We start from the raw sequence: 24,100 nt of genomic DNA on the forward strand, positions 1-24,100 counted from the left end.
TAGCAGCCTTTAAATGCTAATTTAAAAATACATGCAGTAACTGTAGTTTAGACATTTCTTTCAGTGGTCTCGTTCACGAGGAAAGAATTGCAGTCACAAAATAATAGTGATGGGTCGTTCACGAACGAGTCGGCTCAAAGAGCCGGCTATTGTAGGTGAACGTTGGGAGCCGGCTCGTATATCAGAAGAGCCAAATCTATTTATAAAAAGATAACCAAAATAAGATATGAATAATCAAAAGATTTAAATTAATATAATTAACTAATTCAAAGAACGAAAAAATAAATAATAATAATAATATAGGCCTAAATGCTCAAGCGCACACATTCGTTCTGACTGTCTGCTCAGACTAACAGCCTCACCTGTTGTTCCTGTCAATCAGAAACGCAGTGTCAACCAATGAACCAAAGATGCGTTGAGGGAGGCCTGAGCCAGCTCACTCACAGTCACACTTAGCAGCGGAGGAGAGAGAGGAAGGACAGCTGTGAAAACAACAGCTGGAAAATGAATTGGAAGCGCAGTAGCATTTGGATGCATTTTAGTCACGTAGACAATGTTAGAGCACAGTGTAGAATTTGCCAAAACAAAATCTCATATAAAGCCGGTTCTACGAACAACCTACACCGGCATATGCGAACTGTGCACCCAACTTTGAAGCTAGCTGTAGCGGAGCTTCGAGAAACTAGCGGGCCGGCTAGTGATAGTGTTGGAGTGTTGGAGCCAGCACCTCCACACGTGGAGATGTATCCACTCAGTCAAGTAGGCCTACTCCGCGACCCACAGCAACGCAGTCTGACAAAAAGGCGCCGGAAGAAATGGCAGCAGTTTTACCGGCGGCCAGCCAATTTTGCTAATATGTGGGTTTTTTTGCTTATTTTGTACATAATGTTTCTGCAACCGTATTTTATGGCAAAAAAGAGCTTCTGGATATCAGGACAGCGATCACTCACCTCGGATTAGACTAAGATTATTTCTTCAAGAAGCACAAGACATTCTCCAAACACCCGACAGTGCCATCATCCCCGTTATTTGCAAGAGGAGGCGACGCAGGTACAGAGGACAAAGAGCCGGATGCCTGGTCAGGACCCGGAAAAGGCGAGTGGGAAAGCTGATGTTACCGTCAATACTACTCGTCAACGTGCAATCATTGGACAATAAACTAGACGAGGTACGATCACGAATATCCTACCAACGGGACATCAAAAGCTGTAATATCCTATGTTTCACGGAATCGTGGCTGAACGACGACATGGATATTCAGATAGCGGGATATACGCTTCACCGGCAAGATGAGGGGGAGCGGTCTGTGCATATTTTTAAACAACAGCTGGTGCATGAAATCTAAGGAAGTCTCTAGATTTTGCTCACCTGAAGTAGAGTGTATTGTGATAAATTGCAGGACACACTACTTGCCTAGAGTTTTCAGCTAAACTTTTCGTGGCTGTTTATTTAACACCACAGACAGATGCTGGCACTAAGACCGCACTCAGACAGCTGTATAAGGAAATAAGAAAACAGGAAACCACTCACCCAGAGGCGGCGCTCCTAGTGGCCGGAGACTTTAATGCAGGGAAACTTAAATCAGTTCTACCAAATTTCCATCATCATGTTAAATGTGCAACTAGAGGGGAAAAAAATTATAGATCACCTGTACTCCACACACAGAGACGTGTACAAAGCTCTCCCTCGCCCTCCATTTGGTAAATCCGACCACAACTCTATCCTCCTGATTCCTGCTTAGAAGCAAAAATTAAAGCAGGATTCACCAGTGACTCGGTCTAAAAAAAAAAGTGGTCAGATGAAGCAGATGCTAAACTACAGGACTGTTTTGCTATCACAGACAGGAACATGTTCCGGGATTCTTCCGATGGCATTGAGGCGTACACCACTGACAGACACTGGCTTTATCAATAAGTGCATCAAGGACGTCGTCCCCACAGTGACTGTACGTACATACCCTAACCAGAAGCGATGGATTACATGCAACATTCGCACTGAGCTAAAGGGTAGAGCTGCCGCTTTCAAGGTGCGGGACTCTAACCCGGAAGCTTACAAGAAATCCTGCTATGCCCTGCGACGAACCATCAAACAGAATCATACTACACCGGCTCCGACGCTCATCTTATGTGGCAGGGCTTGTAAACTATTAGAGACTACAAAGGGAAGCACAGCCACGAGCTGCCCAGTGACACGAGCCTACCAGACGAGCTAAATCATTTCTATGCTCGCTTCGAGGCAAGCAACACTGAGGCATGCATGAGAGCATCAGCTGTTCCGGACGACTATGATCACGCTCTCCGTAGCCGACATGAGTAAGACCTTTAAACAGGTCAACATACACAAGGCTGCGGGGCCAGACGGATTACCAGGACGTGTGCTCCGGGCATGTGCTGACCAACTGACAGGTGTCTTCACTGACATTTTCAACATGTCCCTGATTGAGTCTGTAATACCAACATGTTTCAAGCAGACCACCATAGTCCCTGTGCCCAAGAACACAAAGGCAACCTGCCTAAATGACTACAGACCCGTGCTTTGAAAGGCTGGTAATGGCTCACATCAACACCATTATCCCAGAAACCCTAGACCACTCCAATTTGCATACCGCCCAAACAGATCCACTGATGATGCAATCTCTATTGCAATCCACACTGCCCTTTCCCACCTGTACAAAAGGAACACTTATGTGAAAATGCTATTCATTGACTACAGCGCAGTGTTCAACACCATAGTACCCTCAAAGCTCATCACTAAGCTAAGGATCCTGTGACTAAACACCTCCCTCTGCAACTGGATCCTGGACTTCCTGACGAGCCGCCCCCAGGTGGTGAGGGTAGGTAGCAACACATCTGCCACGCTGATCCTCAACACTGGAGCTCCCCAGGGGTGTGTGCTCAGTCCCTTCCTGTACTTCCTGTTCACCCACGACTGCATGGCCAGGCACGACTCCAACACCATCATTAAGTTTGCAGACGACACAACAGTGGTAGGCCTGATCACCAACAACGACGAGACAGCCTATAGGGAGGAGGTCAGAGACCTGGCCGGGTGGTGCCAGAATAACAACCTATCCCTCAACGTAACCAAGACTAAGGAGATGATTGTGGACTACAGGAAAAGGAGGATCGAGCACGCCCCCATTCTCATCGACGGGGCTGTAGTGGAGCAGGTTGAGAGCTTCAAGTTCCTTGGTGTCCACATCAACAACAAACTAGAATGGTCCAAACACACACACAAGACAGTCGTGAAGAGGGCACGACGACAAAGCCTATTCCCCCTCAGGAAACTAAAAGGATTTGGCATGGTCCTGAGATCCTCAAAAGGTTCTACAGCTGCAACATCGAGAGCATCCTGACGGGTTGCATCACTGCCTGGTACGGCAATTGCTCGGCCTCCGACCGCAAGGCACTTCAGAGGGTAGTGCGTACATCACTGTGGCAAAGCTGCCTGCCATCCAGGACCTCTACACCAGGCGGTGTCAGAGGAAGGCCCTAAAAATGATCAAAGACCCCAGTCACCCCAGTCATAGACTGTTCTCTCTACTACCGCATGGCAAGCGGTACCAGAATGACAAGTCTAGGACAAAAAGGCTTCTCAACAGTTTTTACCCCCAAGCCATAAGACTCCTGAACAGGTAATCAAATGGCTACCCGGACTATTTGCATTGTGAGTCCCGCAACCCCTCTTTTTCCGCTGCTGCTACTCTCTGTTTATCATATATGCATAGTCCCTATAACTATACACTCATGTACATACTACCTCATTTGGGCCGACCAACCACTGCTCCAGCACATTGGCTAACCGGGCTATCTGCATTGTGTCCCACCCGCCAACCCCTCTTTTCTGCTACTGCTACTCTGTTCATCATATATGCATAGTCACTTTAACCATATCTACATGTACATACTACCTCAATCAGCCTGACCAGCCGGTGTCTGTATGTAGCCTTGCTACTTTTATAGCCTCGCTACTGTATATAGCCTGTCTTTTATACTGCTGTTTTTATTTCTTTACCTACCTATTGTTCACCTAATACCTTTTTTGCACTATTGGTTAGAGCCTGTAAGTAAGCATTTCACTGTAAGGACCTTCTATGGACCAGTTTATGCCAAAGTCTATGTCTGTAGCAAAACAAGGCCAAATTGATATTGCACTGGCTAAAATGATTGCCACCGATTTCCAGCCATTTTCGATCATGGAGGACAGAGGTTTTAAAAATTATAGCAATAGTCTAAATCCAATGTACACAATTCCAAGCAGGAAAACCCTTTCAAAATCACTTGTTCCACAACTGTACGAGAGCACACAGGCGTCAGTGCGGGAAAGAGTCCAAAAAGCTACTGCTGACTGCTGGACATCAAGGGTAACCACTTCTTACATGTCGGTTACATGTCACTTCGTTGAAGAAGACAAACCTCAGAGAACTTGGCTTAGGAACTGTTGAGAGTGGCCAGAGAATGGCAAGTTAGATGGAAAAGTGGTCTGTTGTGTTAGCGACAATGCAGCTGACATAACCAAAGCCATGAAAATGTTAAAACGGACCCATCATTAATGTCTTGCCCACACAATCAACCTGATTGTAAGAGATGCTCTGAAGGTGATGAAGCCCACTGTGCACAAAGTGAAAACAGCTGTGGAATACTTCCACAGGAGCACAGTAGATGCTGAAAAACTAAAGTCTACACAACGCCAGATGGGGATGCCTGAGCTGAGGCCTAAACAAGACTGTGGAATTCAACATTTTATATGTTGAAGCGATTTCTTGAGTCAAATGATGCCATCATCTCTACCCTGGCCATTGTCAATGTACCTGTTGATGCTCTGACCCAAGAGGAGGTGGTGGAGGAGGTGTGCAGAGTCCTGGAACCCTTTGAGCAGGTCACTGTGGAGATCAGTAGAGAGAGGTACAGTAAGCAGTTATTACTACATCATTATTTAATCCAGTATTATATATGTATATGAGCAGTAGATGAGAATGTAGTATCAGTAGACAAAACATGAACCTGAACTAATAAGTTACTGTTCTCTCTTTTCAGCTATGTGACAGCCTCAAAAATGATAATCCTGTGTAAGGGTCTGCAGCGAATCACAGCCAGACTCCAGAGAGAAGCAAATGTAACCACAGAGTGACAGAGTTGATGGACACCCTATCAAAGGACAGAAAGTTCCACAGAATGGAATATAATCACGTGCTATCAGAAACCGCTGCACTTGACTTCAGGTTTAAGAAGTTAGCCTTCAGTGATGCCAGAGTGATTGATGAGGCTCTTCAAAGAATAACCTCAGCAGCAGGGAGGGACAGCCCCAGCAGTCAGCTGGCTCAGGCACCAGGGCAACAGGAAGAAGAGGGATCAAATGGAGCAGAAGCACCAGGAGTAGTGCCACAAATGTCTGCTGTTTGGATGCTGTTTGACGAGAGAGCAACTGGGGATGCAGCACGAAGGAATCCCTCAGCAGATGTCATAATGGAGGTCCGATCCTATTTGGAGGAGCCCCTCCTCCAAAGATCTGCAGGTCCTCTGTCTGAGCTGGTGGAAGAACAAGGCCTCTGTCTACCCACGGCTTACTAAAGTCATGACAGTGAGACTGCATAGTGGCCACATCTGTTCCCTCTGAGAGGGTCTTCTGGAAAACGGGACAAATAATTACTGAGAGAAGAAACCGCATCAGCCCCTCGAAAGTGAGGCAGCTTGCATTTCTGAATGCAAATCTCTCATAAAAGCAAAATATGGTCAGCATTGCTGTGTGCTGCTGGTTATAACATGGCAATAAAGGATAAAAGAGGGACCAGTTTAATGTTTTAAGTGGGATGCTGCAGTTTTTCTTTTTTACATTTATTTCAATTTGTGGGATGCTGCAGTTTTGCAAATTGTAATTTTTCTTTGATATGGTGCAATATTCTATTATGCTGTTCAGATTGTATTCATTTTGAATGGTTAGATTTATATGCACTTTGTTTATATACTTTAAATGCAAATGTTTAATAGCATTCTTTTTCATAACAAACCAATGCATTTTTAAATACATTGTGGTTAAGGTAGAGTATGATTTCATTTAATAATTTAAATTAGAATTGTTTTAACACCAAACATAGTCAAACTATCGCAAACTGTTTGACTTGAAAAATACCAAAATATTTTTTTAAAGAGCCGTTTGGGAGCCAAAGGACCCGGCTCTTTTTTGTGAGCTGAGCCGAACAAGCCGGCTCACTGAAAATAACCGGAATGGCCATCACTACAAAATTAACAAGACAGCTCCCACTTTTACTACCGCATCTTCTTCTGCTGCTTGAGTCAGTGGGCAGTGAGGACCATAAACATGTCACAGTGCCGCCACGTGGGTGGATTTTTACTACAAGGCCAGTTATTACTGGCCTAGAAATTGTAGAAATGACTGGGCAAATGAAAGTCTTGTGGCGGTGCTTTTGTGTTCGATTATCCAAATCAGTGACAATAATTTGTTTGCGGAAAGGAGGATGAAGGATGCACTTTTAAGGAATTTGAACAGGACCAAAGAGTCAAGCAGATACACTCACTACATGACCAAAGTATGTGGACACCTGCTTGTTGAATATCTCATTACAAAATCATGGGCATTAATATGGAGTTGGTCCCCCCTTTGCTGCTATAACAGCCTCCACTCTCCTGGGAAGGCTTTCCACTAGATGTTGGAACATTGCTGTGGGGACTTGCTTCCATTCAGCCATGTTACGCACGCCTCTGAGAAGAGGGAACGCAACTCCCTGCTACAACTCAACTCTCTGAAGTGCAAGAGGTATGGACTGTAGGTGCGAGTAAGGATGACACAAAAGCAGAATTTACCGTTTACTAGAATGTATTTTCTTACACGGTAATATGGGGAAAAGGGGCTGGACGGAACCAAAGCAAAGAAAGTAAATATCAAAGTTCCCCCTCTCCTATCTAACCTGCCTACCCACTTAACTTACCTAACTTAGCACCAACTGGTGCCCTAACCAAAATACAGGGGGTGGTCCGCCCAGGTCTTACCTAGTGTGCCTAGACAGTAAATATACTACGGGTATATGTATGCCCGCGGGCCTCTTGCCTAAGCACTCCCAAAGTGCCTTCTCCTTCCCCCCTGGGAACAAATGAAACAGAGTAATTATTAATGATTTCACAAACACTCACAAACACAGGACATAGAAAAACTGCTACCAACAACAACAGTACATACCACACTTTCTGATACTCAACCCACACTATATCACAATCTAATTTTTCTCTCAATCTCCAAATCTCTACTCCTTATCTCATCTCTCTCCTCTCTCTCCTGGGCAGAACACTGGCTTTTATCTTCAGGTGGCAATGGTGATTAGAGTCAGCTGCTTCTTGACGAGGGGGCGGGGTCAGCTCCAATCACCAATTAGCCTGGGGTTGACCAATCAGCTGGTTGGGGAGTACTTCAGGAAGCCATCTCCTGAAACACACACTAAAATACAAAACAGAACACAGAAACTGGGGAACGTAACAAGCCACAAGAGCATTGTGCTGACGTTGCTTCCAGGGGCAGTTTGGAACTCGATAGTGAGTGTTGCAACCGAGGAAAGACGCGCTTCAGCACTCGCGGTTCCCGTTCTGTGAGCTTCTGTGGCCTACCACTTTGCAGCTAAGCAGTTGTTGCTGCTTGACATTTCCACTTCACAATTAACAGCACTTACAGTGGACCGGGCAGCTTTAGCAGGGCAGAAATTTGACAAACTGACTTGTTGGAAAGGTGGCATCTTATGATAATGCCAAGTTGAAAGTCACTGAGCTCTTCAGTAAGACCATTCTACTGCCAATGTTTATCTATGGAGAATGCAGAGCCATACACACCTGTCAGCAACGGTGTGTCTGAAATAGCCAAATCCACTCATTTGAAGGGGTGTCAATATATATATATATCACACAAAAGTGTGTACTGTACATACATAGTATGTATGGCTCTGTTGTGTTGAGTTTCTCCATGTATGAAGTCATGAAGAAATGTGTCATGCAAGATTACATTTCAATACAGAAAACCCAATAAAACCACAAAGTACACAGAATTCCAAAAATCATTCTAATGAATTTTATACAATTTCATAGATAAAACAATTTCAGTCATGATAAAAACATACAACAATCTAAATATGCAAACTCCATATGTATCAACATAAATCCATAGGCTGTGCAGGGATTATTTTCCAAAAGGCACAGTTTTACTAGGTGGACTCCAAGGGGGAGGTGGATCGTCTTGTAGAATAGCTTGTATCTGTCTCTCCTTCCTCTGTCTTGTCTGTTGGCGTTCTTTCCTTCTCTGTAGGAGAATTGCAGACAACATAGTAAGTAGCTAAATTGGCAGAAAATGTAATTCTCAACATGGCGGGTTGGGTTCAATTCGAATTGAAGTCAGTAAATTCAGAAAGTGACTTGAATTTGTCAATGTAAAAAAATATTTGTTTTTACTTCAAGCTGTCATCAAGGGTGGCGACTTTGAAGATATACAAAATATTTTGATTTGTTTAACACTTTTGGTTACTACATGATTCCATATGTGATATTTCATAGTTTTGATGTCTTCACTATTAAAAAAAAAAAAACGAATATATATATAAAAAAAAACATATAAATTTCAGAAAAAAGGCTGTACCGTAACAAAATGTGGAAAAAGTCAGGGGGTTCTGAATGCTTTCCGAATGCACTGTATACTGTATTTTGGTCAATGCCACTGCAACATTGCTCATACATCCTTTTACTTTTAGATTTGTCTATTGGTGTGAATTGTTAGATACTACTGCACTGTTGGAGTTAGGAACACAAGCATTTTGCTACACCGGCAATAACATGCTAAATATGTGTATGTGACCAATAAAATTTGATTTGTCATTTCTGTATAACAAAACGATTGACGACAAAGTTGCCTCTTTTACAAGGGGGTCAATAGGAAAGATTTGTGGGCGTGGTCGAGGGGAATTCCTTATTATTACGTGAATACCGACTGGGACTATAAAGCTGCTTAAATGTGGTCTGTGTGCATACACTACCGTTCAAAAGTTTAGGATTACTTAGAAATGTCCTTGTTTTTGAAAGAAAAGCAAATTTTTTTGTCCAATAAAATAACATCAAATCGATCAGAAATACAGTGTAGACATTGTTAATGTTGTAAATGACTATTGTAGCTGGAAATGACAGATTTTTTATGGAATATCTACATATGCGTACAGAGGCCCATTATCAGCAACCATCACTCCTGTGTTCCAATGGCACGTTGTGTTAGCTAATCCAAGTGTATCATTTTAAAAGGCTAATTGATTAAACAGTACCCGTTGACACCAGTCTCAACGTCAACAGTGAAGAGGCGACTCCGGGATGCTGGCCTTCTAGGCAGAGTTCCTCTGTCCAGTGTCTGTGTTCTTTTGCTCATCTTAATCTTTTTATTGGCCAGTTTGAGATATGGCTTTTTCTTTGCAACTCTGCAACTCTGTACTCCTTAATGAAGCTGCCAGTTGATGGCTTATGAGGCGTCTGTTTCTCAAACTAGACACTTTAATGTACTTGTCCTCTTGCTCAGTTGTGCACCGGGGCCTCCCAATCCTCTTTCTATTCTAGTTAGAGACAGTTTGCGCTGTTCTGTGAAGGGAGTAGTACACAGCGTTGTACGAGATCTTCAGTTTCTTGGCAATTTCTCGCATGGAACAATGTTCATTTCTCAGAACAAGAAAAGACTGACGAGTTTCAGAAGAAAGGTCTTTGTTTCTGGCCATTTTGAGCCTGTAATCGAACCCACAAATGCTGATGCTCCAGATACTCAACTAGTCTAAAGAAGGCCAGTTTCATTGCTTCTTTAATCAGAACAACTGTTTCAGCTGTGCTAACATACTTGCAAAAGGGTTTTCAATTAGCCTTTTAAAATGATACACTTGGATTAGCTAACACAACGTGCCATTGGAACACAGGAGTGATGGTTGCTGATAATGGGCCTCTGTACGCCTATGTAGATATTCCATAAATCTGTCGTTTCCAGCTACAATAGTCATTTACAACATTAACAATGTCTACACTGTATTTCTGATCAATTTGATGTTATTTTAACCTCTACAGAGTACCTAACCCGGATCCGGGAGCACCCCCCACACCCCCCACACTGATTAGCATCGCTAGCATAGCGTCACAATTAAATAGTAGCATCTAAATATCATTAAATCACAAGTCCAAGACACCCAATGAAAGACACAGATCTTGTGAATAAAACCACCATTTCAGATTTTTTAAATGTTTTACAGGGAAGACACAATATGTAAATCTATTAGCTAAACACGTTAGCAAAATGACACCATTTTCTTACTCCAACAGTTTCTTACTCCATCAGGTGCTATCACCAATTCGGCTAAACTAAGATATTGATAGCCACTAACCAACAAAAAAATTCTTAAGATGACAGTCTGATAACATATTTATGGTATAGCATAGTTTTTTTTTTTTAAATGTGCATTTTTCAGGTATAAATCACAGTTCTACATTGCAGCTGCAATCTGATATAGTGCTGATGCAGCTAGAACAATTACAGAGACCAACGTTATATAACTAATTACTTGTCTTAAAACATTTCAGAAAAAATACACAGCGTACAGACATTGAAAGCCCAACATCTGGTGAATCCAAACAATATTTCAGATTTTTTAAATGTTTTATAGCGAAAACAAAATGTAGCGCTAATTAGCATAACCAGGCCAGCCAGAACCAGCTGGACGCGCGCGACCAGTTCACATGCACGACAGATATATGAAATAACATCGTAAATTGGGTCTTACTATTGCTGGTCTTTCATCAGAATGTTGATCAAGGTGTCCTTAGTCCTGATGAGTCGTTCAATCCATTCACAATGGCAACCTCCCCTCTTCATTTAGCCTGGGTACTGGTCGACTAGCACGGCTCTGTCCAAAGTTAAAAAACTCAAAGAACGGAACACGGCAAAACTCCCGAAAAAATTCTAATAATCTGATTAAACTATATTGAAAAAACATACATTACGGTGATATGGTCACATGTTTCAAACAAACTTCGACACGGAGATAGTTTTCATCCATAACGTCAGCATAACAAAAGTCAATGGCTTCTCTAAACGCGCATCTCAGGAAACCGGAAGTTGTCGGTCACGCTAAAGAAATAGGTCTTATTTCACGTCAGTACAAGATAAACAAAAAATTTCTCCTCTGACGTCTTCCAGACACCCAGAGGAAGAAGAAGGAAGTGTGATTCGGGTCATAGGTCGCGTGACCATATATAGGCAGAGCTTTGAAGCGAGCATACACATCTTGCAATTTTCTTCTGGCTCAGGGAAAGTGCTGTGAAATGACCTGTGTTTGACTCAGAGACTCAATTGGAACGGTTTTAGAAACCATAGCTTGTTTTCTATCCAATGCTATATGGTTATATGCATATAGTAACAGCAATAATTGAAAAAGAGGCAGTTTAATCTGTAGAGGCAATTATGCTAATGCGAAACAGCACCCCCTGTATTCTCAAGAAGTTAATGGACAAAAAATGTGCTATTCTTTCAAAAACAAAGACATTTCTAAGTAACCCCAAACTTTTGAACAGTAGTGTACATACCAGCCATTTTTCATACATCTCCAAGGCCATCCTATCCTTCTCTTCTTTTTCGTATCTCTCCTCCTCCTCTTTGATCTTCTCTTTCCGACGCTCCGTTTTCACTTTTTCATGGACAACATCCTTCTTCCTTTCATTCCTATGCAATTTCCAGGGGAAGAAAAAAAGCAATTGTATAGTTTTGATTCAATCACATCCTGTATCTATGCCAATACTGTAACGTCCTCTAGTGTAACTGACCAATACATTTCTATCTGTGATTTTAAAGAGCTTTCATCAAAGCTTGTTACTTTAAAAAAAGATCTGACACTGATGTTTGAAAAGTAATATGCCACTTAGCAGGCACATTTACCCAAGGTGACAGTCTACAGTAGTCTGCATACATTTTAATATGTTTATGTGATCCCTGCAGGAATTGAACCCACGACCTTGACATTGCTAGTGCCACGCCTTAACCAATTGGGCCACCAAGGTCCACCATTTGATGCTCTCACCAATTAGAAATGGCAGATATGGAATCTCTCTTTCTCTCCTCTTCCGTCTCTTCTTTCTTCTGTTTTTGTTTATTTTCAATCTCCTTCTGTTTCCTGTATTTCTCTTTGAGAAGTTCATCATGACCCTGCTTCCACTTTTCAAAAACCTGCAGGGACATACATTCATAAAGATATGAATAAATGCAGATAATGTTTGCATAAATGCAGATAATGCATTACTTAAAGGCCCAGCGCCATCAAAAATGCAATTTGACTGTGTTTTATATAAAAATTTCCACACTACCAGGTTGGAATAATACTGTGGAATTGAGAAAATTATGATAATGCCCTTTTAGTGTAAGAGCGGTTTGAAAAGAGTGCCTGAAATTTCAGCCTGTTTTGGTGGGATGGAGTTTTGGCCTGACATCACCAGTCGGTAAATTAGTTATTAGACCAATAAGAAAGAGTTCCAAACCTCTATGCCAATAACACCTAGTTTTCAGCTTTCACTTCCCCACTTAGACCCCTCCCAGAATGTTGCTCTTTGCTAAGCTTTTTGACCTGGATACTTAACTTCTTTGATATAGGGGGCAGCATTTTCACTTTTGGATGAATTGCGTGCCCATAGTGAACTGCCTCCTACTCTGTCCCAGATACTAATATATACATATTATTATTACTATTGGATAGAAAACACTCTGAAGTTTCTAAAACTGTTTGAATGATGTCTGTGTATAACAGAACTCATATGGCAGGCAAAAACCTGAGAAAAAATCCAAACAGGAAGTGGGAATTCTGAGACTGGTCAATATTCAACTCATCGCCTATTCAATTCCCTGTAAGATATGGATCTGTTTGGACTTCCTACGCCTTCCACTAGATGTCAACAGTCTGTAGAACGTGGAATGAAGCCTCTAGTGTGATGTGGGGCCGGATGGGAGGTGTTTCAGTCATTGGTCTGGCAGAATGCCAGTTCCTGGTCACGCACTTTCCTCATGATATCGCCTTGCGTTCCATAACTTCTACAGACATGAAGGAATGCTCCGGTTGGAACGTTATTGGATATATATGATAACAACATCCTGAAGATTGATTCTCTACTTAGTTTGACCAGTTTATTCGACCTGTTATATAACTTTTTGAAGTTTTCGTCCGAGTTCGCCTGCATCTGCGCGAGCATTTGGACATGTGCACTAAACATGCTAGCAAAAGTAGCTACTTAGACATAAGTAATGGACATTATCGAACAAAACAACGATTTATTGTGGAACTAGGATTCCTGGGAGTGCATTCTGATGAAGATGATCAAAGGTAAGGGAATATTTATGATGTAATTTCGTATTTCTGTTGACTCCAACATGGCGGAGAAATTTTGTTATTTTTGAGCGCCGTCTCAGATTATTGCATGGTGTGCTTTTTACGTAAAGTTTTTTTGAAATCTGACAGCGGTTGCATTAAGAACAAGTGTATCTTTAATTCTATGTAAAACATGTATCTTTCATCAAAGTTTATGATGAGTATTTCTGTTATTTGACGTGGCTCTCTGCAATTAAATTTCTCCGGATATTTTGGAGGCATTTCTGAACATGGCGCCAATGTAAACCGAGATTTGTGGATATAAATATGCACATTATCGAACAAAACATAAATGTATTGTGTAACAGGATGTCCTATGAGTGTCATCTGATGAAGATCATCAAAGGTTAGTGATTAATTTTATCTCTATTTCTGCTTTTTGTGACTACTATCTTTTGCTGGGAAAATGGCTGTGTTTTTCTGTGGCTATGTACTAAACTAACATAATCGTTTGGTGTGCTTTCGCCGTAAATCCTTTTTTAAATCAGACATGTTGGCTGGATTCACAACATGTGTAGCTTTAAATTTGGTGTCTTTCATGTGTGATTTCATGAAAGATTGATTTTTATAGTAATATATTTGAATTTGGTGTGCTACATTTCTTCTGGCTTTTGGCCAAGTGGGACACTACCGTCCCACATATCCCAGAGAAGTTAATTGTCACCCAGAAATGATTTTATATTAAGATAAAAATGGCTGCATTGGACCTTGGACCACAAACTGGTGCATCAGCCACCTATTAGCATACCCCGTTCAAAACGCACTTCAATATTTTGTCTTGCCCATGGCACACATACACAATCCATGTCTCAATTATCTCATAGCTTAAAAATCCTTCTTTAACCTGTCTCCTTCCCTTCATCTACACAGATTGAAGTGGATTTAACAAGTGACATACAAGAAGGGATAATAGCTTTCACCTGGATTTATCTGGTCAGTCAATGTTTGGAAAGAGCAGGTGTTCTTAATGTTTTGTACACTCAGTGTATATACCTTTTTAGCAGATTCCTTTTTCTCTTCTTGTTCATAAATTTCTCTTTGCTTCTTTTTGATCACGTCTTGCTTTTCTTTGACTTTTGCTTTGATGACTTCGGTTTTCTTTTCTTTCCAAGCCTCATAAGAGGCCTTGGCATCATCTATCTTAGCTTGCTCATCCTGTGGACAGAGGTAATCATGTGTTATTTGAGGACTTGCTGTTTTCTTCTTGTATCGTTTACTATTAATACATGAGGTGCTCTTAAGACCTACAGGACCTAAAACGGCTGCATTTGTAGTTTAAGTTATTTATAATGCATACCTTGGGCGGAAAGGTCATTCTTAAAATAAATTATCTCAAGTGTCCATTCAACTATCTGAATAATTTTTAAAAAATCTATAAATTGATTATTGAAATATTATTCTGTAAATAAATTTACACAATTGTTAATCTTAAAACAGAGAATCTTTAAACTTTTAAGATGTAGTGCCAGCATTTTCACCTTTCTCCTCTTCTCTTCCTTTAATGTTTGTTCCTCTTTCTTTGTCTGCATTGTCTCTTGCAACTTCTCCCCTTTTTTTTTCAGCCATTCCTGTTATTTTCAGAAAATGGTTATGGTACACCTCATCAAACTAAGACAGTCACATTTGACAAGTTTTTAGATGTAGATACAAACATTTAGATAATTATATATATGCACAGTGATGAGGTAAGGTAGATACAGTGCATTCGGAAAGTATTCAAACACTTTACTTTTTAAAAATGTTATGTTACAGCCTTATTCTAAAATGGATTTAATAAAGAATGTTCCTCACCAATCTATAGACAATTACCCCATAAAGACAAAGCGAACACAGGTTTTTTTTTTTTTGCAAATGTATTTAAAATAATAAAACACAGATACCTTATTTACATAAGTATTCAGACCCTTTGATATGAGACTCGAAATTGAGCTCAGCTGCATCTAGTTTCCATTGATCATCCTTGAGTTGGATGTTTTTACAACTTGGAGTCACCGGTGGTAAATTCAATTGATTGAACATTATTTGGAAAGGCACACACCTGTCTATAGAAGATCCCACAGTTGACAATGCATGTCAGAGCAAAAACCAAGCCATGAGGTCGACGGAATTGTCCGTAGAGCTCTGAGACAGGATTGTGTCGAGGCACAGATCTGGGGAAGGGTACCAAAAAATGTCTGCAGCATTGAAGGTCCCCAAGAACACAGTGGCCTCCATCATTCTTAAATGGAAGAAGTTTGGAACCACCAAGACTCTTCTTAAAAGCTGGCCGCCCGGCCAAACTGAGCAATCACGGGAGAAGGGCCTTTGTCAGGGAGGTGACCAAGAACCCGATGGTCACTCTGATAGAGCTTCAGAGTTCCTCTGTGGAGATGGGAGAACCTTCCAGAAGGACAACCATCTCTGCAGCACTCCACCAATCAAGCCTTTATGATAGAGTGGCCAGACATAAACCACTTTGCTTGGAGTTTGCCAAAAGGCACCTAAAGGACTCTGACCATGAGAAACAAGATTCTCTGGTCTGATGAAACCAAGATTGAACTCTTTGGTCTGAATGCCAAGCGCCACGTCTGGAAAAAACCTGGCACCATCCCTACGGTGAAGCATAGTGGTGGCAGCATCATGCTGTGGGGATGTTTTTCAGCGGCAGGGACTGGGAGACTAGTCAGGATCAAGGGAAAGACGAACAGAGCAAAGTACTGAGAGATACTTGATGAAAACCTGCTCAAAAGCGCTCAGGACCTCAGACTGGGGCAAAGGTTCACCTTCCTACAGGAAAACACAGGAGTGGCTTCAGGACAAGTCTCCCAAGGACATCTCTGGAGAGACCTGAAAATAGCTGTGCAACCTGACAGAGCTTGAGAGGATCTGCAGAGAAGAATGGGAGAAACTCCCCAAATACAGGTGTGCCAAGGTTGTAGTGTCATTCCCAAGAAGACTTGAGGCTGTAATCGCTGCCAAAGGTGCTTCAACAAAGTACTGAGTAAAAGGTCTGAATACTTATGTAAATGTGATATTTCCGTTTGTATTTTTTTTAATACATTTGCAAAAATGTATAAACTTTTTTTTCTGCTTTGTCATTATGGGGTATTGTGTGTAGAATAATGAGGGGGGAAAACGATTTAATCCATTTTAGAATAAGGTTGTAACGTAACAAAATGTGGAAAAAGTCAAGGGTCTGAATAGTTTCCGAATGCACTGTATCGTAAATTAATAATCACAACGGAGACACAAAAGATACCATTTCATCTTTCTCATATATTCTGCATAGGGCCCAAAGGTTTTCTGCTCAGGACACATGGTCAGGGAAAACTCCTGCCCCTTATCTCAATTATGCATATCTACAAAGTCATCCAATCAAATCCTGCCCATACCTGGTATATGGCCGCCCTGAGAGAATCTGCAGATCCGGGATCTGCTTCCTTTAGCTGCACTTTACGATCCAGAATTTTCAGCGACCCCAAGTATTTAGACTCTGCTGTGTACGAACACACACTCTGCGACTTTCGGGAGCTTTTTGTCAGAGAACTTGAGGGCCTAAGGAAATAAAAAGAAAATAGGAATGACCAAGGTTAACCAGAAATGAAAATGATCCCCATGCATTTCTTGTAGTTATCAAATCAAATTTTATTGGTCACATATACATGGTTAACAGATGTTAATGCGAGTGTAGAGTAATGCTTGTGCTTCTAGTTCCGACCATGCAGTAATATCTAACAAGTAATCTAACAATATCACAACAACTATACACACAAGTGTAAAGGAATGAATACGAATATAAATAAATATATGGATGAGCGATGGCCGAACGGCATAGGCAAGATTCAGTAGATGGTATAGAGTACAGTATATACATATGAGATGAGTAATGTAGGGTATGTAAACATTATATGAAGTGGCATTGTTTAAAGTGACTAGTGATACATTTATTACATCCAATTTTTAATTATTAAAGTGGCTAGAGATTTGAGTCAGTATGTTGACAGCAGCCACTCAATGTTAGTGATGGCTGTTAAACAGTCTGATGGCCTTGAGATAGAAGCTGTTTTTCAGTCTCTCGGCCCCAGCTTTGATGCACCTGTGCCTTCTGGATGATAGCGGGGTGAACAGGCAGTGGCTCGGGTGGTTGTTGTCCTTGATGATTTTTTTGGCCTTCCTGTGATATCGGGTGGTGTAGGTGTCTTGGAGGGCAGGTAGCTTGCCCGTAGTGATGCGTTGTGCAGACCTCACTACCCTCTGGAGAGCCTTGCGGTTGTGGGTGGAGCAGTTGACGTACCAGGCGGTGATACAGCCCGACAGGATGCTCTCGATTGTGCATCTGTAGAAGTTTGTGAGTGTTTTCGGTGACAAGCCAAATTTCTTCAGCCTCCTGAGGTTGAAGAGGCGCTGCTGCGCCTTCTTCACCACGCTGTCTGTGTGGGTGGACCATTTCAGTTTGTCCGTGATGTGTACGCCGAAAAACTTAAAACTTTCCACCTTCTCCACTACTGTCCCGTCGATGTGGATAGGGGGGTGCTCCTTCTGCTGTTTCCTGAAGTCCACGATCATCTCCTTTATTTTGTTGACATTGAGTGTGAGGTTATTTTGCTGACACCGCACTCCGAGGGCCCTCACCTCCTCCGTGTAGGCCGTCTCGTTGTTGGTAATCAAGCCTACCACTGTAGTGTCGTCTGCAAACTTGATGATTGAGTTGGAGGCATGCATGGCCACGCAGTCATGGGTGAACAGGGACTACAGGAGAGGGCTGAGAACGCACCCTTGTGGGTCCCCAGTGTTGAGGATCAGCGGGGTGGAGATGTTGTTTCCTACCCTCACCACCTGGGGGCAGCCTGTCAGAAAGTCCAGGACCCAGTTGCACAGGGCGGGGTCGAGACCCAGGGTCTCGAGCTTAATGACGAGTTTGGAGGGTACTATGGTGTTAAATGCTGAGCTGTAGTTGATGAAAAGCATTCTTACATAGGTATTCCTCTTGTCCAGATGGGTTAGGGCAGTGTGCAGTGTGATTGCGTCATCTGTCGACCTATTGGGGCGGTAAGCAAATTGGAGTGGGTCTAGGGCAGGGGTGTCAAACTCATTTCGCATCGTGGGCCACATACGGCCTAGGGAGATGTCAAGTGGGCCGGACCATTAAAATTATACCATACTCTGCTATAAATAACCAAAATATCATGTCTTTCCTTTGTTTTGGTGTAAAGAAGCACAAGAACATTAGGAAAATATTGAAATTTAATGAACTATCCTTTTACAAAACATTTCATGAAACACCTCATCATGCATCGTTTAACAAAGTCACCGTCGGAATACGGCTTCGATGCTAATGCTATTTCGCTAGCAATTAGGTAGCTGGCTTTTACCGCTGCTTCACTGACTTCTCGGCTCTGGATGAAAGTTGACTGCTGTTTCCTCAGACCCGCCAGCAATTCGTTAATCTTATCTCTTCTCAGTTGTCCTTGCAAGCCGTCATATTTTTCGCTGTGATGAGTCTCGTAGTGGCGTCGAATATTATATTCCTTCAATACCGAAACTTGTTGCAAACACACCAAGCACGAAGGTTTTCCGTGCATCTCTGTAAATAAATAGGACGTGGTCCATTTTTCTTTGATAATTCTACACTCCTTATCTACTTTTCTCCGTTTGGATAACGACATTTTGGCTAATGAGGGTGTAGCGGAGAGGTAGAGACCAAGGTATTAACAACGTCGTAACAAGCAGCAGATGGCGCATTGATACCGTCTGCTGTTTTCAGTCTGTCTCAGTGATGCGGCTTGTCTTCTACTCTGATGGAAAGAGTGCGCCCCTTAGCGGATAATCCATGAATTGCAGCGAATTAAAAATATTAATTCCATGTCTTTTATGCATTTTTTCCACTTTCAAATTATCCTGCGGGCCTGATCGAACCTCCTTGGGGGCCGGTTCCGGCCCGCGGGCCGTATGTTTGACACCCCTGGTCTAGGGTGTCAGGTAGGGTGGAGGTGATATGTGACTAGTCTCAAAGCACTTCATGATGACGGAAGTGAGTGCTACTGATAGTCATTTAGCTCAGTTACCTTAGCTTTCTTGGGAACAGGAACAATGGTGGCCCTCTTGAAGCATGTGGGAACAGCAGACTGGGATAGACTGGGATTGATTGAATATGTCCGTAAACACACCAGCCAGCTGGTCTGCGCATGCTCTGAAGACGTGGCTAGGGATGCCGTCTGGGCCGGCAGTCTTGCGAGGGTTAACAGGTTTAAATGTTTTACTCATGTTGGCTGCGGTGAAGGAGAGTCCGCAGGTTTTGGTAGCGAGCCGTGTCGGTGGCACTGTATTGTCCTCAGAGCGAGCAAAGAAGTTGTTTCGTTTGTCTGGGAGCAAGACATTGTGGTCCGCAACGGGGCTGGTTTTCTTTTTGTAGTCCGTGATTGACTGTAGATCCTGCCACATACCTCTCGCGTCTGAGCCGTTGAATTGCGACTCTACTTTGTCTCTATACTGACGCTTAAGCTTGTTTGATTGCCTTGTGGAGGGCATAGCTACACTGTTTGTATTTCGGTCATGTTTCCGGTCGCCTTGCCCTGATTAAAAGCAGTAGTTACGTTTCAAACAATGTCATAGTATTTGAAAATAGAATGGAATATCATGTTGCAGTACTGTATAGTAGTTATTAACCTACCAATAATGGAAGATTTTTTTTGCATGAAGCATACTACTATCCTATAGTTTGTAAAGTATAATATAGTTTGAGGCCATGGGTAAATAGAAAAGGAAGGATTTCCCTGCAATATTTAGATAAATGTAGAGAAATATGGTGTTTACCTGGTGTCGATAGAGTTCTCAGTCACATGGCTGAGTCTGCTTATATGATCTGGGTGATCCTCTGAATCGTCCTGAGAAGAAGCAGCATGAATCACCCACATGAAAACTCCTGGACCTTATCACAATCATGCACTCTCAATAAGTTTTCTAATCTGTCAATTTTCTGTAAATCCCACTAGCTAAAACAGTGTGGTGAGGAGTTTTAGGAAAGCGAAAGTTATAGCTCAGTTTAGTTTTAGGTTAAAATGTCCCTCAATGCAGTCTATAAAAATGACATGATTTTTACTGGATGGAGCCTTTAATGAAACCTGCAACTGTGGTTGGATGTAATTTTATACTGGTGAGTATGGTTTATTTTCCAAAATTATTACAAAGTGCGGTGAAGCTAATACTTTAGGTATACGATAAGAAATCTGATATTTTTGTATTGCCTAAGTCAAATCAGATGGCATCTCAATAACAAAGCAAATTTAAAAAATGTAGTAGATTACTTACTTGATATTCTTCAAATGATGTGGAGTATTTTCCATCCTTTGCCTTGCTGTCTTCTGAAGTATGTCCATCTGTAAAAAGAGATGGAGTTTTTAGAATGTGTTGGATGTTGTCCATGTTGTCCTTCTTGAAACAACTTACATAACTAAACCCACTATAGCAATGTTTACGCAGTGTCTTTGTTTATAACCTTCTACCTGGGCACACACATTACCTATCTGAAAGATTCTACCTATGAGAGGGGTAGTAGTACTGGACCAAGTAGTACTGTTGTTAGGTTTTTACAGGGAAAGAACTGCTGTGTGAATATCGCAATGCAGGATCTATTGAATCAAGTCCAAATTCATATTTTCAACCAAAAAAATTGAATACTGCAGCTCACAAATGCACAGCGTGCATCAGGTAAACACGAGTCATATACAGTAGAAAACTTGACAGACTGACCAAGTGAATCCAGGTGAAAGCTATGGTCCCTTATTGATATCACTTGTTAAATCCACTTCAAATCAGTGTAGATGAAGGGGAGGAGGCAGGTTAAAGAAGGATTTTTAAGCCTTGAGACAATTGAGACATGGATTGTGTATGTGTGCCATTCAGAGGGTGAATGGGCAAGAAAAAAAAGTGCCTTTGAATGGGGTATGGTACTATGTGCCATGTGCACTGGTTAGTGTGTCATGAACTGCAATGTTGCTGGGTTTTTCACACTCAACAGTATCATGTGTGTATCAAGAATGGTCCACCACCCAAAGGACATCCAGCCAACTTGACACAACTGTGGGAAATATTGGGAGTCAACATGGGCCAGCATCCCTATGGAATGCTTTTGACACCTTGTAGAGTCCATGCCCTGACAAATTAAGGCTGTTCTGAGACCAAAAGGGGTTGCAACTCAATATTAGGAAAGTGTTCCTAATGTTTTGCACACTCATGTAAATAGAGAGTTAGGCCAATGTGGCTGAATGTGTCGAGTGCCACTTTTTCCTCCATAGCCCTTGCTAAGTGATAATTAACGCTTCTGCGTTGTGCTGTTTATTTCTAACAGTTTTCAAAACCTATGAAGATGTCCAGTGAAAGCAGATATGCTTTCACTGTTGACACTACAACACAGTACAGACTTGGATACACAGTATCCTGAATGCTAATCAATAAAAATAAAAAAAATCTTAAATTCGCTGCTGTTTTCCTTGTTTACAGCGGGTCATTTCATAGAGAACTGTCGGAGGCGCTCTTGTATTGCATCACCAACATTACAAGAAGAAGATTCTCAAGGTTATATGGGCGCTAGCATGGCGGCCGTTCTAAAACCTGGCCTAACTCTCTCTATATATGGCTCTGAGGTAAACACTAAGGGGAAGTTTCCAACCAGACCCAGAATAAATCTATGCCTGGACTAAAAAGCATGCTTATGAAAGAATCTCCCTTGAGCGTGCTTTTAGTAGAGTAGACTAGGTTTGGGCCTGTGAAACCAACCTAAACTTGCTTTTAAGTCTAGGACTAGGTTTAATCTGTGTCCGGGAAACTGCCCCAAATATTTATTTCTGCTTAAATTACAGATAGCTAACAATACTTGCAGCTGGATGTAGGCCTATCGGTTGTTTTACTTTGCACACTTAAGTGCTGTTTAGCGAGCAGAAAATGTCACCCATGCTCTTCTTACCTCCACTCCAGGTGCCGTCAGTAGATTTGTACAGCGAGTTTGACTGCCGACCTACGGTTGAAGAGGACGATTTGCGGAGTATAGATGAGATGGAGTGGTCTCCTACGGGGCCCTGTGTTGAAATACAAAATTAAATGACTTTATTGTCCAATGTGAATCCGAAATGTGAATTTTTGTCGTATTGTCATTATCCAAAAGGTTGTGATAAGGGCCAGCTAATCAATGGTGCCATTGTTTTTGACTACTATTACTACATTAACATTACAGCCTTATCTAACTGATCTATATGCCGCAGATTATTATGACCTCTCCTCAAATGTGTTACGATAGCGACAGATGTTAGATAGTATAAATCGGAGTTGAAAAAGAATGGCCATTCCTCGCCCCTCCGACCCTTAAGAACTTCTGACAATCTGAAAGGACTGAGACAGTGTTAGGAATTTTGTTAATAAATAGTTAAAACAAATTCTAGCTTTAGATAAAACTCTAACTAATTGAACTCTGCATGCCTGGTGAAAAGAGATTTGTGTTGTGGGTCATAAAATAAGCAGAAAGGGTCGTTAAACTATGGTTGAACTCACCCAACTTAGCCCTGAGGTGTTTAGATAACTTTTTAGGTTTTCCATTATCTTGAGTTGTCTGCTAAAGTGGTAATCAATTATAGTGAGCCTTCAGGATAAATGATTATATGGTGTTTCATGTGAGTGCCCTGTGAGGTTAGAATGAACTTTTGAACCTGTTTTCTATTTGTCAGGACAATGAGACTCAATTCTGTAATCTATGACGTCATATCTTGTATATAAACCTGTGTTTATTATCAAATGGCAGCTTGCTCCGAGAATAAATCCTATTATCTAATTTTAATAAGACTGTATCCTGTCTATTTTATGTTAATAATTATCTTACAAATTCTTATGAATAGACAGATTGAATTTAATTAATGAGTACATTAGAGGAATTATTTAATTCCACTAACAGACAGGTATAAGCAACATGGCGAAAATCCCACTCTGTCCATCTGCAGCAAAGGTAGAGCTACTTTCAAAATCCATATTGTTTATACCTATCCCAAGGCACTAGCAGCAGGGTCATAGAAATTGACCACTAGTATAGATAGTCTACATCTTTATTATCCCTACTCTTGGATAATCTACAGGTAAATGCCAAAATAAAGAAAACAAACAAATGTCTTAATTAGGTCGCTGGGCCACCATAAGCCGCCAGAACAGCTTCAATGCGCCTTGGCATAGATTCTACAAGTGTCTGGAACCATTCTTCCACAAGAAATTCCATCACTTGGTGTTTTGTTGATGGTGGTGCATAAGTGTTCGATTGGGTTGATCTCTGGTGATTGAGACGACCTTGGCATATCATGAAACATGTTGAGCAGTCTGTCACTGTAGCTTCTGCCAAACGTGCCCAAACAATCACCCCTCTTTCAAAGTCACTGAGATCTCTCCTTCTCACCATGGTAGAAAAAATTATGACAACTGGGCCTGCCCAGCATTTTATACATTCATTTTATTTATTTTACCTTTATTCAAATAGGCAAGTCAGTTAAGAACATATTCATATTTTCAATGACGGCCTAGGAACAGTGGGTTAACTGCCTTGTTCAAGGGCAGAACGACAGATATTTACCTTGTCAGCTCGGGGATTCTTTCTTGCAACCTTTCGGTTACTAGTCCAACGCTCTAAACACTAGGCTACCTGTCGCCCCATACATGACCCTAAGCATG

The 24,100-nt window shown here is 41.7% G+C and overlaps 1 protein-coding gene across 1 annotated transcript in view; it reads right to left on the minus strand.

The window, feature by feature from the left end:
* Positions 1 to 8,047: 8,047 nt before the first annotated feature.
* Positions 8,048 to 24,100, minus strand: part of map9 (microtubule-associated protein 9) — a 29,509-nt gene continuing 13,456 nt past the window's right edge. Inside the window, exons 6-14 of the mRNA XM_055923767.1 lie at positions 22,362 to 22,473; positions 20,708 to 20,775; positions 20,213 to 20,283; positions 16,792 to 16,954; positions 14,899 to 14,988; positions 14,414 to 14,575; positions 12,086 to 12,231; positions 11,595 to 11,730; positions 8,048 to 8,298 (exon numbers count right to left, since the gene is read on the minus strand). Coding sequence (XP_055779742.1) covers positions 8,179 to 8,298; positions 11,595 to 11,730; positions 12,086 to 12,231; positions 14,414 to 14,575; positions 14,899 to 14,988; positions 16,792 to 16,954; positions 20,213 to 20,283; positions 20,708 to 20,775; positions 22,362 to 22,473 — 1,068 coding nt within the window. The 3' untranslated portion in view covers positions 8,048 to 8,178. The remainder of the gene's footprint in view (positions 8,299 to 11,594; positions 11,731 to 12,085; positions 12,232 to 14,413; positions 14,576 to 14,898; positions 14,989 to 16,791; positions 16,955 to 20,212; positions 20,284 to 20,707; positions 20,776 to 22,361; positions 22,474 to 24,100) is intronic.

The sequence above is a fragment of the Salvelinus fontinalis genome, chromosome 5 (genome assembly GCF_029448725.1).
Source record: "Salvelinus fontinalis isolate EN_2023a chromosome 5, ASM2944872v1, whole genome shotgun sequence".
Lineage (NCBI taxonomy): Eukaryota > Metazoa > Chordata > Actinopteri > Salmoniformes > Salmonidae > Salvelinus > Salvelinus fontinalis.